General features: G+C 40.5%; 2 protein-coding genes across 2 annotated transcripts; one reads left to right on the top strand and one right to left on the bottom strand.

The window, feature by feature from the left end:
* Positions 1-4,683: 4,683 nt before the first annotated feature.
* Positions 4,684-8,941, bottom strand: rab38c (RAB38c, member of RAS oncogene family). Its single transcript, XM_034683069.1, has 4 exons — positions 8,510-8,941; positions 7,640-7,770; positions 6,249-6,386; positions 4,684-5,146 (listed from the first exon to the last, which is right to left on the bottom strand). Exons 1-4 carry the CDS (start codon positions 8,700-8,702, stop codon positions 4,985-4,987), a joined length of 624 nt encoding a protein of 207 aa, XP_034538960.1. The 5' UTR covers positions 8,703-8,941; the 3' UTR covers positions 4,684-4,984.
* Positions 8,942-10,354: 1,413 nt separating this feature from the next.
* On the top strand, positions 10,355-14,957 carry LOC117812293 (ras-related protein Rab-39B-like). The gene is made up of 4 exons (XM_034682981.1): positions 10,355-10,656; positions 11,337-11,569; positions 12,383-12,653; positions 13,884-14,957. Exons 2-4 carry the CDS (start codon positions 11,355-11,357, stop codon positions 14,037-14,039), a joined length of 642 nt encoding a protein of 213 aa, XP_034538872.1. The 5' UTR covers positions 10,355-10,656; positions 11,337-11,354; the 3' UTR covers positions 14,040-14,957.
* Positions 14,958-17,032: the final 2,075 nt, after the last annotated feature.

Below are 17,032 nucleotides of genomic sequence, written 5' to 3'. Positions count from 1 at the left end.
AACCTTTCCTTTTTTTTTATCCCCTCAGTCTTTTTTTAATCTTCTTACCTAAGGGTCTATTTCTGTGTTGAGGGTGCCGATAGGCTAATTCTGATTTTTTTTTTTTTTTGGTGGATCAAACTTGTGCGTAAAATGGCAGAACATGAATCAGGTGACGAGGAGAGGAGGGCGATTGGGCCACTTTCCTCGGGTCCGGGGAGGGTATCTTAAAGCAGAAGGCTGCCCCGGGTTTCCTAAGGCAAGGGGAGGCATCAGCTGGTTCATCACCCAGATGCATGATGGGGGCTCAAGGCAGTGATACACCTTTCACAGTGTACCTGCTGTCCAATGAAATGTTGACACATAGGGATACAAATCCACCTTAAAACCAAACCAGTATGCTTTAGATCTCATTCCTACTGTCTCATCTGATTATAAACCTTCACAGACTGTAAGGTAGAGAAGTTAAGCCTTGAGGCTGAAAGGTGAAGTGCCTTTATCTTAATGTGAGCAGGATGTGACTCCAGTGGTTGCAAAAATAATTCTAATGTGTTTTTAATCAAAAGCAAAATGTATCCCGCCTCTCTCTTTGTTAGGAAATAAATACTAACACCCTTATGGTCTATATTGAGTTTCATTAAAATTAGCTGTGTTAAACATTGGCTGGAAAACAATATATTGCATTAAAGTTGAGCTCCCTTGTCTCGTAGATTCCTCTGGATCTCTGCTGCTGTGGACATACCAGACTCCAGCTGCTACAACTACTACTATCCGTCTCTCCACTATCATCTCTCTCTCTCTCCCTCTCTCCAGCACGGTAGGTCTCAGCAGATGTGTGTCTAACATGAGTCTGGTCCTGCTGGAGGTTTCTGCCTGTTAAAGGAAGTTTGTCCTTGCCACTGTAACTTGCTAAATGCTGCAAAGTGCTCTGCTCATGGTGGACTAAGATGAGATCAGACTGAGTCCTGTCTGTAAGATGGGACTGGATCTGATCCTGTCTTGATGTTGGGTCTTTGTTAATAATAGAACATAGAGTACGGTCTAGACCTGCTCTGTTTGGAAAGAGTCTTCAGATAACATTTGTTGTGATTGGTGCTATATAAATAAAGATTGTCTGAATGATTGATCACCACTTTAACCTGAGTTTATGCTAAACAACAGTCCATCCTACACCGATCAGCTGTAACATTATGACCAAATGCCTAATAAGGTGTAGGCCTCCCTCTCATCAGGTCAGGACTAACACAGTCCTGATCTGATGACATGATGTGGACTCTGTTAGAAAACTGAAGGTGTGCTATGGTACTTTAGTGAAGGAATCATCCCAGAGCAGAGTCAGGTGTGTGTGTCTGATTGCTCTTGATTTGGATCAGGTGTGTGAAGCTTATATATACTCTTGAATTCCAATTCTCTGTGCTGACTTACTAGCTCACCTTCAGAGTTAGTGAATGGATCTCTTTGATGTTCCCTCCTTACCTCAACCCCTACTCATCCCTCCTATCTTCAACCACTACTCATCCTTCCTTACATCGCCCACTACTCATTCCTCCCTACTTCGACCCCTACTCATCCCTCCTATCCTCAACCACTACTCATCCTTCCTTACATCGCCCACTACTCATTCCTCCCTACTTCGACCCTTAGTCATCCCTCCTTTCCTTGACCCCTACTCATCCCTACTTTCCTCGTTTGTGAATAGCAATTTGCCCCGTCTCCTGTCCTCATAAGAAAATTGTTCTCTTGAAGTTGGGCGGGTCTTTACCCCAGTCTCTTAGTTCTTGTCTAAGGCGTCTCTAGTAGCCTCTGAGTTTGTGTTCAGGAGTTTTCCTTGGTCTTACAGATACGTTGGTTTCCTATCAGTTGCTCGGCAGCAGTGGTATATTTTATTCCTTATCTTTGTTTAATTAAAGGAACCTGTCGGCCTTCTTTATTTTGGTTTCTCCCTCTCCATTTGATCTCTCGCGATTTCAGTGCTCAGTCCATTTGGAATAACTTTCAGAACCCCCCCCCGTGGTCTGCATTTGCGTCCCACTCCCCGTCATCCTGACAGCACACAAACAAACCTTAGTTGCCCATCACCCTGCTTGATGCGGGTTCCCTAGTTTTCCTTCCTTGGAAAACTTTTGTTAGGTACTCACTACTGCAGACCAGGAACATGCTCTGACCCAGTTTGGTCCTCATCAAAGTCGCCCACATTCTTCCAGCTTCAAACACGTCAACTTCAAGGACAACATGTTCACTTCATCCCACCCGCTGACTGGAGCCACTGTAATAAGAGAATCCAGAGTCCTCACTCCACCTCTCAGTGGTCATATTAGATGTTACTCATCCCTTCCTTTTAGACGCTCTGTTTTTGTCTTCTTAAACCGTGTCGGTGTTAGAGTCTATGTTCTCATTTGTGAGGGTGGACTCCAGCTGTGAGGATGTGAAATCTCGTCGTTTATGCAGAGATCCTGAACAAAAACACTGAACACCCACGTGTAATGTTTTCATTGCATGTGGTCCGGCCCACAGAGAATGCTGTTACGAATGTGTTGCATGACAAGGCCGGGCTATTACACATCAAAGGGAGTGAAGAAACATACAAAGCAGATGCTTCATTTGAAAACATGGAATTTAAAATAACACTCAGGGGCAGACTCGATGAAAGCGGCTGTTCTGTTGTCGTTGCAGCACATACCTTGGTTTTTTTTTGACTGGAAAGAATTTGATGTCAGGGTCGAGAAAAACAGAGTTCAATAACAACAGAGGGAACAGTTCCACCGTGAGTCAGGTCTGCTGTCAGATCTTTATTTAAGGAATGATGAAATATACAGGACTACTGGGAGAACTAAAGACATCATAGAGAGGTTTACACTTCACTGCAACATTCAATCCACTCACAGCCATTAAATTGTCCATTTACTGGACCTAACCGCTTAATTGACTCTTCCCCATTACCTCCTCAGCATTCATGTTTATTTCTGACTGTAAAGGATTCTCGTCTGTTTTCCTCATTGCATGATTTCCCAATGCATCAGTTTATGATCCAGCATGAAATAAAATGTCTTTATATAAGACCAATCCAATTATAAACACACGATGCACCCTTCACATGTTTATATGATGCACATAAAGAGATTAATCTCACGTCATAAACAGACAAATTGAGATGTAATGCTCAGCGGCAAGGCATGTTCGACTCTTTCCATCTATAAGTCATTAATCATCATATATATTCCCTGTTTCAGTTTCATTTTAACATTAGTCGATCCAGTTAAAGCTAGTTTCCAACATCAGCAGGGACAGTAAGACAGGAAGGGAGATAACAACGCTAAATCCCAACAAATGTTATCTGAAGACTCTTTCCAAACAGAGCAGGTCTAGACCGTACTCTATGTTCTATTATTAACAAAGACCCAACATCAAGACAGGATCAGATCCAGTCCCATATTACAGACAGGACTCAGTCTGATCTCATCTTAATCCACCATGAGCAGAGCACTTTGCAGCATTTAGCACGTTACAGTGGCAAGGACAAACTTCCTTTAACAGGCAGAAACCTCCAGCAGGACCAGACTCATGTTAGACACACATCTGCTGAGACCGTGTTGGAGAGAGGGATAGAGGGAGATGAAGAGAGAGAGAGATGATAGTGGTGAGACGGATCATAGTAGTAGTTGTACCAGCTGGAGTCTGGCACACCCGTCTACGGCAGAGATCCAGAGGAACACGGATTCAGTGTTACAAAGCAGTTAGAAAGCAGCTGGTAGTCCTCTGCTAGATCCACCACACAAAACACATGAAATTCAAACTCTGCAGACGTTTGGAGCATTTGCAGCTATCTTTATTTTCAAGTCTCTTAAATACTTGATTGTACATGTTGTCTGGACTCAAAGCAGAGAGCTCGATAACGGCCTGAGGAAAACAGCAAACAATAAATGAAGACGTCATGACTTTGTCTGTTTGTCTGTGTTCATCCTGCAGACAACAATGCTACAGTGTCAGAGGTCATCTATACAAAATTTTAAAAAGTCTGTGGCACAATGTTAAATATATTCAAACAAGGAAAAAAGCACAGTAACAGTAACAGAAATGTTAAATATTAAATTAAGTGAGCCTATACATTCAGGATTTATGGATTATGTGTTAGAAAAAAAACAAGTGCAGCTATTTTATTTTACATAAAAACTTAATTTTAAAGATTTTTACGAGACAAAGTAAGACTGTACAATTTCAAAAAGTGAATAGTATTATACAAACAAGGCTTCCCATAATTATTACATTAAAATATTAACTAAAATATAAAAATATATAAAGTCGGAATAGATAACATTTCATTCCTATCACCTCAAAATTAATAACTATTAAAATATTATAAGAAATGTAATTTAAAAATATCTATAAGGGTCTGTATGACCATTTTTTTAATTCTATTAATACTAAATATTTTGTGTTTTATGTTGAACTAGGGCAAGGGTTCCCAAACTGTGGGTCAAGACCTCCTGGGGGATCATGAAACACTAATGCAGGGTCACGACACGTCTTCCAGAATTTTTTTTAATTTTAATTTTTTATTATCTGTAATTGCATATTTGACCAATTATTGTAAATTATACAAATATAGTAGTTACATTTGAAATAAAATATTGCAAATGCACATTTCTTCATTATTTTTCTGTCTTTCTTTGTTAACAGTTAATTAACAAACCCATCAGTAGCAGTAGGTTAACTCATAACAGCACAGGAAACAGCCACATGTGCATGTGGGCTAATTTCCTGCAGACCAGCTATATGAAGTATGAAGCAACATTTAATAACTTCAAGCGAGTCTTTGACACCTATAATTTGGGGGCTGAAAAGTTTGGGAACCCGTGACCTAGGACATGAACACATCATACCAACAGTTACATAGTCTACTAACACTGGGGGAACACATCAGCATTTTCACAAACATTCCCTGAGTCAAACTTATCTCTGCAGACACGCAGAGTTCACCTCCTTCTGTACTGAGACTGCTGGAGAGTCACCACTTCACACACGACGAGCAGTTGAAATGCTCCTTCCTGGTGTTGGTGAAGCCGGAGAGGACAAGAGAGCCGGGATCTCTCTCCGTCATCGGGCTCTCCTCGTTGTTCAGGATGTGCTGGACTAAGCAGTGGACGGCATCCTCGATGTTTGTGTTCTCCTGAAAGCAAGTTTAGACAAAGACAAGTGTAAAGGCATCAGGTGCTTCTTGGACACACTGGTTGTAGTGTTCAACTGAAGGTGCAAGTAGTAGTAGCTTAAGAACCATTAGACGGATTGCAGTGGGTGTTTTAGTCCGGGCTATCACGGCCTCCGCAAGATGAAATCTACTGACTCTGAAGATCCCTTGTGGTTCCACTTTAACAATTCTTGCTTGGACTTTTGTGAAACATGCTACAGGTATTTGAGGTGTATTCTGAGCACACAAGAGGCATACTCGGGTCAAAAACACATTCATTCACAGAAGTTAGCTGATGTTTGAGCTACTGCAATTGCTTAAAGGAAAATGTTGGCATGCTAAAGGGCTAGCCAAGACTAGACTCTCATCTTCAGCCCTATAGATACGTCTATAAATATATATAAATGCAAAATAGTAATCAATAAGTACTGTTTAACCAAGGTATTTACTCCTGCAGTAAAACAATTTAAATCTGTGGCTGTCATCGTACAGAAGCACACTTTAGCCACTAAATAACATGCTCCTACAACAAGCTAACAATCACAAAAAATTGGACTGTAGCTTTAAATCCCTGAGAAGGACTGTGTTATTCATTCTTTCAAGAGTTGCATAGTCTCTACAAAATAATGTATTTATACCCAAAAGTCTGAATTTTAACTCTGACATTGAACGCAACACCAGCAGAAACTCCAGGATTTGAAAAACAGAAACATTATTTCAGTCCTGATCCTCGTCTGAACCTCACCCTGGTGTGTAACTCATTAGACGAGCTCTGACTGAGAGGAATAAGCTGAAGACTATTTCACACCAGACTGTGAACATTCCTCCAGAGGTCTCCTGCGTGCACAGTAAATAACACTTTCTTACTTTAGTGTTTGCACAGAAACACTTCTTTAAACCCACAGTGAGTCAGCTAACGACTGTGTTTGATGAATGACAGTTTAACCTTAGATTCTGGGAGTGTATTTACATAGAAATAACTGACCTATCATTTTTTAGAGTAAAAAGTATCAACCCTGTTCTTACTCATCTAAATTGAAACACATTTTTCACTGATATGACTTAAGAGTCTCTGCTCTCGTACCTTTGCAGACGTCTCAAACCAGCCAACGAAGCCGTTCTCCCTGCAGAAGGAGTCCAGTTTGGGCGTGTGGTAAGCCAACTGGTCGGACTTATTGGCCAAGAGCACAGCAGGAACTGGTCTCCCATGGTTCAGGGTTACCTAGGGAGACAAAAAAAGGGCATGTGACTTAACTTTCAATATGAATGAAATGTTACAGTCAGAATATTTTTAAGGCATGTAAGATAAGACAGATGGAAAAATGACAGACAGATAAAAAGGTCTAATACGGAAAAAAATCTTAAGCATGAGACTTGTTAAATCAGAGTGTTTCTTTTGCCACTTTAGGCATTATAAATAACTTTATAGAGGTGCCCAGGTTTGGCCTAATGGTTAAATTACACTCCTTTGAATTTGTGCCCACAAGCCTCTTCAATCAGTAGAATATAGTCGAAACAATGAGATGACATCTACCATGAAAGAGGATATACATATATAATAAGTAGAAGTTTATTTTCTTTAGTTGTATATATGTGTGTATATATATTTAACCAGATTGTAATGCTGCTGTACGGTCTAACAGTAATACTGCTGCAGTACCAGACAGCGCCACTAGGTGGTGCCCCCTTTCTGTTTTGGTTTCATATTAAAGACAGGTAGCTGCTCTTGGAGACCGCAGGGGTCATAGACTTGTATACGCAGGTAAGGTCGTATAAAAACAGTTGGGAGGTATGTTTCTACATACATGTGTGTGCACGTCTTCAGAGATTGCCACAAGCAACATGGCGGCAACGTTGACATATATCCCCTCTAGTCAATGTACATCTCCACCTACACCAGCCGCATTACAACGGAAATGCTGCAGAACAAAGCTTCCTTGTTTGTCTTTTCACAATGAAAATGAAGTGTCCGTCCTATCCTGTTACACCAGCCTGACATTAACTTTGGAAAGGCTTGTGTTTGTGTGTTGTGGATGGAAGGGGCAGAGCCATTAGTTCAGAAGTGAGGGGGACAAATAGTTAGGGTTGTTATTGATAGGACAGCTAAAGAGAGACAGGAAGCATGGGGAGTAGAGAGCAGAGAAGACATGCAGCAAAGCGTCATGGCCAGAATCAAACCAGCAGCCGCTGCGTCGAGGATTATATCCTCTGTACATGGGGCGCACTTAAACGGCTCGGCCAAGGACACCTCCTGTCTTTGACTTTGAGCATCTAATACCTAATTCCCTGCAGCGTGGATATTCTTGTAACCTTTGTGGTGAAAAAACAAGCTCAGACTTGTTCAAATACCTAACCCGGTCACACTCTACGCGTACTTCATAGTTTAGAAAAGTGTGGGGGACAAAGGGGACAGACACCCCATGTACCCAGCATCCCCTACGCCCCTGGTGGATGGGTCCACTTCAGACACCTCACCTTGGAGTCCAGGTCGTCTTTCCACTTCAGCACAGCGTCGAACGTTGAGGCCCTCGTCACGTCAAACACCATCAGGGCCCCCACCGCCTCACGATAATAAACACGAGTCATGTTCCCATACCGCTCCTGTCCTGGGACACACACACACACACACACACACACACACACACACACACACACACAGATTCACACACACAGATACACACACAGATTATTCATATAAAGACACCTTTCAAAGAGTGTATAATTAAATTAACTTACGGCAAGGTTAATTAGTGACATATATGTAGGGAGGGGTGCTGTGTGTGTGCATGTGTGTGTGTGTGTGTGTGTGTGTGTGTGTGTGCAGGAGCTGCCATCATGTGACTTTTATTATAAGCATGGGATCACTTGAGTCACAGCCAGGCACAAGATCCACATTCCTCAACCAGGCTTCAAATGACTGGGAGGGACGGAGCATCCAACGGACACACACACTCTCTCACATCATCACTTACTGAAAATGAATCTATTTTTAAACTATAATAATAACAAAAATATGGAATAATATTATTTAAAAATAAGAATAAATAGTTTTGCTCTGACAGGAAAAATAATGTATTTGAGATGCCCAGCTCTTCCACACTGTACACATGTTTGCATGTTTTAATTGCCTGCTATGAGATTAATTTCATCAGCTTATATCCAAAAGCAGCTTTCACAGCTTTCAGGTTTCCACAGCTGCTGAAGGTGAAACAAAAGGTTTTTGTTTCCAAAGGTCCCCAAACACAGCCAAATAAATCCTCCTCCAGATCCTCCATTTAAAACCACCTAATGCACAATAAGCCTGTAAACCAGGGTGACCTATGAGGTCGTTAAAGTTTTACAGACCTGCAATGTCCCACAGCTGAAGACGCACCACTGTGTCATTGTCCCATTGGAGCACCTTCAGGGCGAAGTCCACCCCGATGGTGGCTCTGTAGTGCTGGGAGAAGATCTGATGCACGTACCGCTTGATGATGGACGTCTTTCCCACTCCCAGGTCTCCGATGACCAGGACTTTGAACAACAGCTCCTGCTGCATGGCTGCAAAAAAAACCCTCCTGACTAGACTTCTGCAAACTTAGAAAGAAAGGTGCGCAGAGGGGACAGCAGAAAGTAGCTATAGAGGAGTCATTGTCAGTGAAGAGAAGTACAGGTTGGACATTTTCTCCCTTCAATGATCCAAAGTCATCTGGATTCACTAAAGAACCAGTCTGAGATCACTGCAGTCCCCCCTTTCATCACATATGACAGGCTGGGTCTGTTTACTACAGGACACTCTCTCTTCTCTCTCAAGGCAACTTCACTACAAGTGGTGCGTTCAGGCGCAGCTCGTCAAAACCAGCTTTAGAATCTATGATGCATTTATGTTACTTTAGTGGACACACTGTATTATCAACCAATCAGACACAAAATGCTCTACATTAAAATAATAAAATGGAATACATTAAAAATACAAAAAATAGAATAGAATAAAATATGAAGACCCACCATGTCAATATGATAATAACTTTTATTTGTATAGTACCTTTACATGACAAAATAAAACTTTAAGAGACAGACTAGTGTAGGAATTCTAACAATGCAAAAAAAACCAAATATAATGCAAAAGATTAAAAAGAATAAATGCAAATTAAACAGGATAAAGGAGTGAGACAGGAGACCAATAAATCATTGTTATAAGTTTTTTTAAATACAAATAAGTAAATAAGAGCATTAAAGAACAATAAAATGTTTTAACAAAAAAGACATCACATTGGATGATATAGAAAATGGAAAAAGAATTAAGAACATGAATAAATAAAAAAGCAATAATAAAGAATTAAATAATCAAATAAAAAATAAAATGAAATAAATCACATAAGCCCTTTGTCTTGCTTCTTTTTTCTTTCTTCCTTTTTCTTTTTTTTTCCTTTTAACACTGACTCATTTCTCTATATTGATTATAGTTATCCTTTTCAGTTGTAGTTAGAACAGGAATTTCAATATGAATACTAACTGAGACATCCTTGTATATATCACTTTCATTCTCACTTTCATTCCCAGCACTTTTGTACATAGCTAATTCTAACAATTCTGCCCTTCTGTATATACTTTATTATTATTTTATTTTATTTTATCTTATTTTTTTTTATTTTATTTTATTCTATTCTATTCTATTCTATTTATTTTAATTAAAATTTTAATTTTATATATGGCAATTTTATATATCTTATTTTATTAATACTTATATCTTGTTTTATTTCCTCATTCTATTAATATTTTGACTTTCTTACATACTGTGTATTAGAGAATACTGTAATGACTGAATTGGGATAAATAAAGTATTTCTGATCCTGATTCTAAAACATGGCTCCAGATACAGATATCAGCACACCAGGTAAGAACAATGTTGTGGGTCAATAATTAAAAAGTGAAAGCATGTTCTGATAACTTGAGATCAGCCTGTATTTATTCACAGAGATTATTGAATTAATTTGCACTCAGATAATAATAACTAAAGCTTCTTGTTGTGTCGTTCAGCCTTCAGACCCCAGCTCAGGGCAGACTGAGCGCACACACAATTCCTGCTGCGCGTTTGTGCGCACAGTTACAGTAATGGTGCTGATGAGGGCGAGGAGGTGATGCGTGTGTGTGTGTGTGTGTGTGTGTGTGTGTGTGTGTGTGTGTGTGTGTGTGTGTGTGTGTGTGTGTGTGTGTGTGTGTGTGTGTGTGTGTGATGCTGTTGTGCCCTGCTGCCATTTCCTCTCCGTGGATCTTCATCGAAATATCCACAGCTCGTGAGCGGTGATCTGAGCTGTGATTATCTGGATGTGTGTCCGGCTGGATGAAGGTTTGAAAACAGGCTGGATCAGGTCGATGGTGACGGGAAAAGGCGCACATAGATCCGGCTGTATCTGTTAGCAGGAGCACAGGCTAGTCTAGAGGATCATTTCTGAAGCATCAACACCGACATGGGGTTGTCCTTTCACTGGTTCTAAGCTCGGAGATTAAAGGTAGGTGGTTGTTGACATGTTTATCCTCGCTTGTTTTCCTGCATGCTGCTGTTCAGTGAATACACCACTCACAGTTACATTAAGCTAAAAGCACTGGGCCTCATGATTGAATCCATTAATCATCTATTTGTATAAACTTTGCCTGATGTTTTATTCTGAGTATTACTGCAGGGTTTCAACCTTTATCAATTATCCCTCCTGTTCAGCAGCTCTCTCTGTATGAAGCTCCTTTCTTGGCTCAGCTTTGAGGCCCCATTGTGTTAATGCTGTGTAACAACCAATGTGCTATCCACATGGGGACTGACTACGCCAGTGTTTATTGAGTTGAAGAGGAGTGGCCTCCCCCCCCCCCTCTCTCTCTCTCTCCCTCCTTCCCCTCAAAATTAGATCACCCCACTGTAAACCACATGGACCCTCCTGCAGAGCCCATTACTGTCTCCTCAGGATGTCCATGAATTATCCATGTGGTCAACACAGTGTGTGGATTAAATGCACATTTGTGTTTGGTCTGATTCATTTGGACGCTCCTCTGGTCCTAAAGAGGAGGACGATTGTCTCTGTCCTTCTTTAAAGTGTCTTTAATTTCAACTAATGTTTAGTTTCTTACCATATAAAGGTGTTACTTGTAACATGAGACATAAAAAGAAAGGATTCACCCTGATGTGATTTCTCCTTCACAGGTTTTATTTTGCTGAAACATGGAGACAATATGGCTTTATCAGTTCCGTCTAATCGTCATCGGAGACTCCACGGTGGGGAAGTCGTGTCTGATCCGGAGGTTCACAGAGGGTCGCTTTGCTCAGGTGTCAGACCCGACTGTGGGTGTGGACTTCTTCTCCCGCCTGGTGGAGATCGAGCCGGGCAAAAGAATCAAACTGCAGATCTGGGACACGGCAGGACAGGAGAGGTTCAGGTACAAACTCAACTTGTGTTTTATCTCTTGCAGTTTTCTCACCATCAATGCATAGATTCAGATTCAGATTCAGACAACTTTATTGATCTCAAGAAGGGCAATTCTTTCATAGCTTACCATACAACATTTAACATTTACAACACATCCATCATATATACATGCTACAAGTCACAAGTCAAACACCGGATCTGTACATGGGACCAGAGAATCTCCTTGTCATACCAATGTTATTTAAAAGGACTAAAAAGACTACTGTCTGAGTTTAAAAGCCTGATAGCAGACGGGATAAAATATTTGGTGTAACGATTTGTTCTCCTCAAGGGTGCATAAAAACAGAGAGCTGAAGGCATCAGTATGAACTCAGTAGAAAGAACTTGCAATGGCTGGCTGATTATGTTTTTAGCTTTTTTCAGCACCTGGTTCTCCCAGAGGGAACACAAGTGTCTTTTTGATTCCTGTGATCGTGGAGCAAACCTTTACAATGCTCTGCAGGCTAAAAGGTTAAATAAAAGGTTAAAAGATTTTCAATAAAAGAACAATACAAGTTAGTTAAAATCCTCTTACTGACATTAAAAGAGTTCAGTTCTCTCAACAGGTAAATCCTCTGCTGGCTTCTTTTGACAATATACTCCATGTTGACATCAAACTTCAATTTAGAATCAAACACAGTTCCAAGATATTTGTATGACTCAACAGTATGTACATGTTCCCTGTGAATGACACTAACTGTGTGCTCAGTATAGAAAGGTTACATCAAAGTCACTCAGACCTCTTCTCCTTGTTTTTTTAATGTCATCTGATGATTCTGTCCAGGTCTATCACCAGAGCGTACTACCGTAACTCCGTGGGTGGGCTCTTGCTCTTTGACATCACAAACCGCCGCTCCTTCCAGAACGTTCACACCTGGCTGGAGGAGGCGCAGAGCCACGTCCAGCCGCACAGCATCGTCTTCCTGCTGGTGGGTCACAAGTGTGACCTGGAGGCCCAGCGTCAGGTGACCCAGCAGGAGGCAGAGAAGCTTGCGGGGGCTTTCGGGATGCGCTACGTTGAGACATCGGCCAGAGAGGCCATCAACGTGGAGAAGGTGCGGATTAGGTTTCTCTGTTTTCCCCACCAACACTTGATCAGCTGTGATTCTTTCCAAAAATGTTCTATTATGAACAAAGACCCAACATCAAGACAGGATCAGATCCAGTCCCATCTTACAGACAGGACTCAGTCTGATCTCATCTTAATCCACCATGAGCAGAGCACTTTGCAGCATTTAGCAAGTTACAGTGGCAAGGACAAACTTCCTTTAACAGGCAGAAACCTCCAGCAGGACCAGACTCATGTTAGACACACATCTGCTGAGACCGTGTTGGAGAGAGGGATAGAGGGAGATGAAGAGAGAGAGAGATGATAGTGGGGAGACGGATAGTAGTAGTTGTAGCAGCTGGAGTCTGGCACGTCCACAGCAGCAGAGATCCAGAGGAACCTACGAGACAAGGGAGCTCAGGGACTCCAGAAACGTCTATGGTTAGTAACTTTAATGGGACAGGAAGAGTTAAAGTAAGAGACAGGCAGACAGGGGAAAGACCGGATCCCAGTGTGTCAGTCTAAGCCTATAGCAGCATAACTAAGAGCTGGTCCAAGCCTGAGCCAGCTCTAACTATAAGCTTTATCAAAAAGGAAAGTTTGAAGCCTACTCTTAAAAGTAGAGAGGGTGTCTGCCTCCCTGGACCCTGACTGGTAGATGATTCCAAAGGAGAGGTGCCTGATAACTGAAGGCTCAACCTCCCATACTACTTTTAGAGACTATAGGTACAACGAACAGGCCTGCATGTTGGGAGCATAGTGTTCTAGAGGGGTATGAGCTCTTCAAGATTTGAAGGTGACAGAAAGTCAGAGGAAGGATTTTGCACTTTGCAGCATTTAGCAAGTTACAGTGGCAAGGACAAACTTCCTTTAACAGGCAGAAACCTCCAGCAGGACCAGACTCATGTTAGACACACATCTGCTGAGACCGAGTTGGGGTTAGAAAGAAGGATAGAGGGAGATGAAGAGAGAGAGAGAGTCTCAGAAGCTTCAGCAAATCTCATATTGGCAGGAATGGCTAATGTTAAGTTGGTATCGTGACCTAAAGATGGACGCCATCAAATCTGCTGTAATACCTCAAAAACTCTTGTTTTGTGGAATGCACCTTTAGTGTTAATCATTGACCTTTTGACCTGGGGTCACTTTGTTACTAGTGTTCCTGTACTTGCTTCATAAATCGCCCCTTCTATTTTTTCTGAGTCTTTGATCCGTCCCTATCTTGTGTCTTACTTTGAAGGCGTTCGTGGATCTAACGAGGGATATCTTCGAGCTGGTACGGACCGGCGACATCAAGATCCAGGACGGCTGGGAGGGCGTCAAGAGTGGATTTGTTCCCAACACGGTCCACTCCTCAGAGGAGGTCACCAAAGGCAGCCGGCAGTGCTTCTGCTGACTCCCCTGTCTGCAGCACGACGGGTGACAGGCTGTAATTTCTAGGACTCCCTGTGTTGGAGATCTCTCTCACCTTGCCTGCAGTCAGACCAGTTTTTCCTCTTCTTTTGGGACTGGTAATATTCCCCCGCTCAGCCACACACTTTACTTCATATATGAGACTTTGTTTTATCTTTCTGGTGCCTGTTTCCAACTCTGTCTCGACCTCAGACACTTTGTTCCTAAGAGGCGTAGAAGCACAAGAAGCATCCTAACCTCCTCACTGTAGTGTGTGTGTGTGTGTGTGTGGGTGTGCATGTGTGTGTGTGACTGTAATCCTGCAGCTGTTTCCAACACTTCAGCTTTAACACTTCTCTCTGCCTTTTCCTGACGTGTACAGTTAGACTCCCGTGGCCGGTTATGTTGTTGCCACACATCTGTTAAGGACTAATGCTGTTCGTGTCGTGTGTTCTATGATGTTAACTTAAATCTGAGTCTGTGAGCCAAGACTGAGCCGGTTTCTCTGCTGTCCTTCATAACTCTTATGAATATGTGAATAAAACAGGACGGACTGAGCTGCACTACAGATCTGAGAGGGTACAGGATGATGATGAAAGTGAACTCTGATAGGAAACCTTTGAGAATCTGTGGTTTGTTTGTCTGACTGAAGAGGACTGCAGAAAAGTTTGCACTGTGAAAATGTTCAGCGGTACATTTTTGTCTTCTGAAAGGAAAAAAAAAACCTGTAGCTGCTTACTTATTTATAGCCATTATTAACTCATCATAGTGAGGACTCTGTTATTAATAAGGCAACAACCCAGTTTGTGTTTACTTCCCTGTGACGGTTTACTGACGAGAACAGTTACGCCATAATCGCCTTTTGTATGGAAGCCCAAAGTGATCAATATTAATGAAATAAAGCAAACCTTTTGAGAACAAATATTAAAACCATGGTGCAAATTATTGAAAGTCTGAAGGAATTCTCCTGGATTCATGTAACAATGATGGAATATATATAAATGATGGAATATATATATATTTATAATGTATATATATATATACTATATATATAATGTATATATACATTAAATATATAAATACATTTATATAGAATATATGTATATATAATGTTTCATTAAATATATATTTAATGTGTGTATATATAATATATTTAAATATATAGTATATAATGCATATATAGATAGTATATAATGTAAATATATTTACATATATATATAGTATATATAATGTATATGCATATATATACATATATTTAATGAAACATATATATACACATTAAATGTATAAAAATATATATAAATATATTTAATGCATATATATATTTATATTTAATGTATATACTGTATATATAAATATGCATACTGTATGTATATACAGTATATATATATGTTCATATATATATATAGATGTATATATTTATATGTATTTAATCTATATATATAAATACATATAATCATGTTTATATGTATATTTATAATATAATAATTATAAAATAATTTATAATATAACTGCATTCAATATATATTTTAAGTCTCTATATATATTTATATGTATATGTATGGTATATTTATACATTTATATGTATATATAAACATTTAATGTGTATTTATCTACACATGAATATATGTTATATATATATATACTACATATGTGTGTATTCATATACAATGTATATATTTATATACACATATATATATATATATATATACACGTGTATACTGGATAGTGTACATTATAAATACACTATCCAGTATATGTGTGTGTGTATAAATATAGATATAGAAGTTAATATATATATATGGTCAAGAAAATTTTACTTTTGGTTAAAGAGGAACAAACGTGTCCTTAGAGGAGCTCGGTCTTTCTTGTGAACATCAGGGTCCAATCTGTCGTATGTCTATTGTATGGAAAAGACGTGTATCACATTACACAACCTGTAAATAATATATGTGAAACCAACCTGTTAAATGTTCCTGTGACTCTGGAGTCATTAATAATTAAAGCCTGGAGACATTATCACAGATCAGTCCTGTTCAATAATCTGAGGTGGAGCAACGATCTGTTCTATTCAACACATGAAGCTGGGTCACCAGCAGCAGCAGAGTCTGTCCACAGATACAGAGTGTAACGCTCAGTCTGACCTCTAGATGGCAGCCTCAGAGTGGAGGAGGAAGAACAGAGAGGAAGAGTTATTTCACCACATCATGTTGAAATTGAATGAGTTCATTCCTCTTCCTGAAGTTTCTTCATTGCTCTCTGTTTAGGGTGTTGCTCAGTATGTGTGTGTTTATGTTTATATGTTGCATAAGCTCAAAACTACAAATATAAAGTTATTCAAATGAAAAGAACCTCCACTGTGGGTATCATCAGGAGTTTGATATCTTACCTTGAAGAGCTCATAGTGCCCTATTACCCCTCTAGAAAACTACACTAACAGCATGCAGGCCTGCTCGTGGTACCTTTAAAGTCTCTTAAAGTAGTATGGGAGGTCGAGCCTTCAGTTATCAGGCCCCTCTCCTTTGGAATCATCAACCAGTCAGGGTCCGGGAGGCAGACACCCTCTCTACTTTTAAGAGTAGGCTTCAAACTTTCCTTTTTGATAAAGCTTATAGTTAGAGCTGGATCAGGCTTGGACCAGCTCTTAGTTATGCTGCTATAGGCTTAGACTGCCAGGGGAACTGACACACTGGGATCCTGTCTGCCTGTCACTTACTTTAACTCTTCCTGTCCCATTAAAGTTACTAACCATAGACCTTTCTAGAGTCCCTGAGCTCCCTTGTCTCGTAGGTTCCTCTGGATCTCTGCTGCTGTGGACGTGCCAGACTCCAGCTGCTACAACTACTACTATCCATCTCACCACTATCATCTCTCTCTCTCTTCATCTCCCTCTATCCCTCTTTCAAACCCCAACTCGGTCTCAGCTTGGACAATGCTCTTCACCACTCTGCAAGAGGCAGATCTTCACAAATCCTAACTTCCTGTGTTCTTCTGTCC

The sequence above is a fragment of the Notolabrus celidotus genome, chromosome 5, assembly GCF_009762535.1.
Source record: "Notolabrus celidotus isolate fNotCel1 chromosome 5, fNotCel1.pri, whole genome shotgun sequence".
Lineage (NCBI taxonomy): Eukaryota > Metazoa > Chordata > Actinopteri > Labriformes > Labridae > Notolabrus > Notolabrus celidotus.
The sequence above is the reverse complement of the archived record's forward strand: the minus strand, read 5'-3'. Positions and strand labels throughout refer to the sequence as shown.

Bases quoted from the DNA above. Each gene is read 5' to 3' on its own strand.
- rab38c (XM_034683069.1), bottom strand. From the start codon at position 8,702: ATGCAGCAGGAGCTGTTGTTCAAAGTCCTGGTCATCGGAGACCTGGGA. The intron at 7,771-8,509 runs GTCTGTAAAACT...TGTGTGTCCCAG, and splicing joins TCAGCTGTGGGACATTGCAG to GACAGGAGCGGTATGGGAAC. The intron at 6,387-7,639 runs GTGAGGTGTCTG...TTGTCTCCCTAG, and splicing joins AAGACGACCTGGACTCCAAG to GTAACCCTGAACCATGGGAG.
- LOC117812293 (XM_034682981.1), top strand. From the start codon at position 11,355: ATGGAGACAATATGGCTTTATCAGTTCCGTCTAATCGTCATCGGAGAC. The intron at 11,570-12,382 runs GTACAAACTCAA...GATTCTGTCCAG, and splicing joins GCAGGACAGGAGAGGTTCAG to GTCTATCACCAGAGCGTACT. The intron at 12,654-13,883 runs GTGCGGATTAGG...CTTACTTTGAAG, and splicing joins AGGCCATCAACGTGGAGAAG to GCGTTCGTGGATCTAACGAG.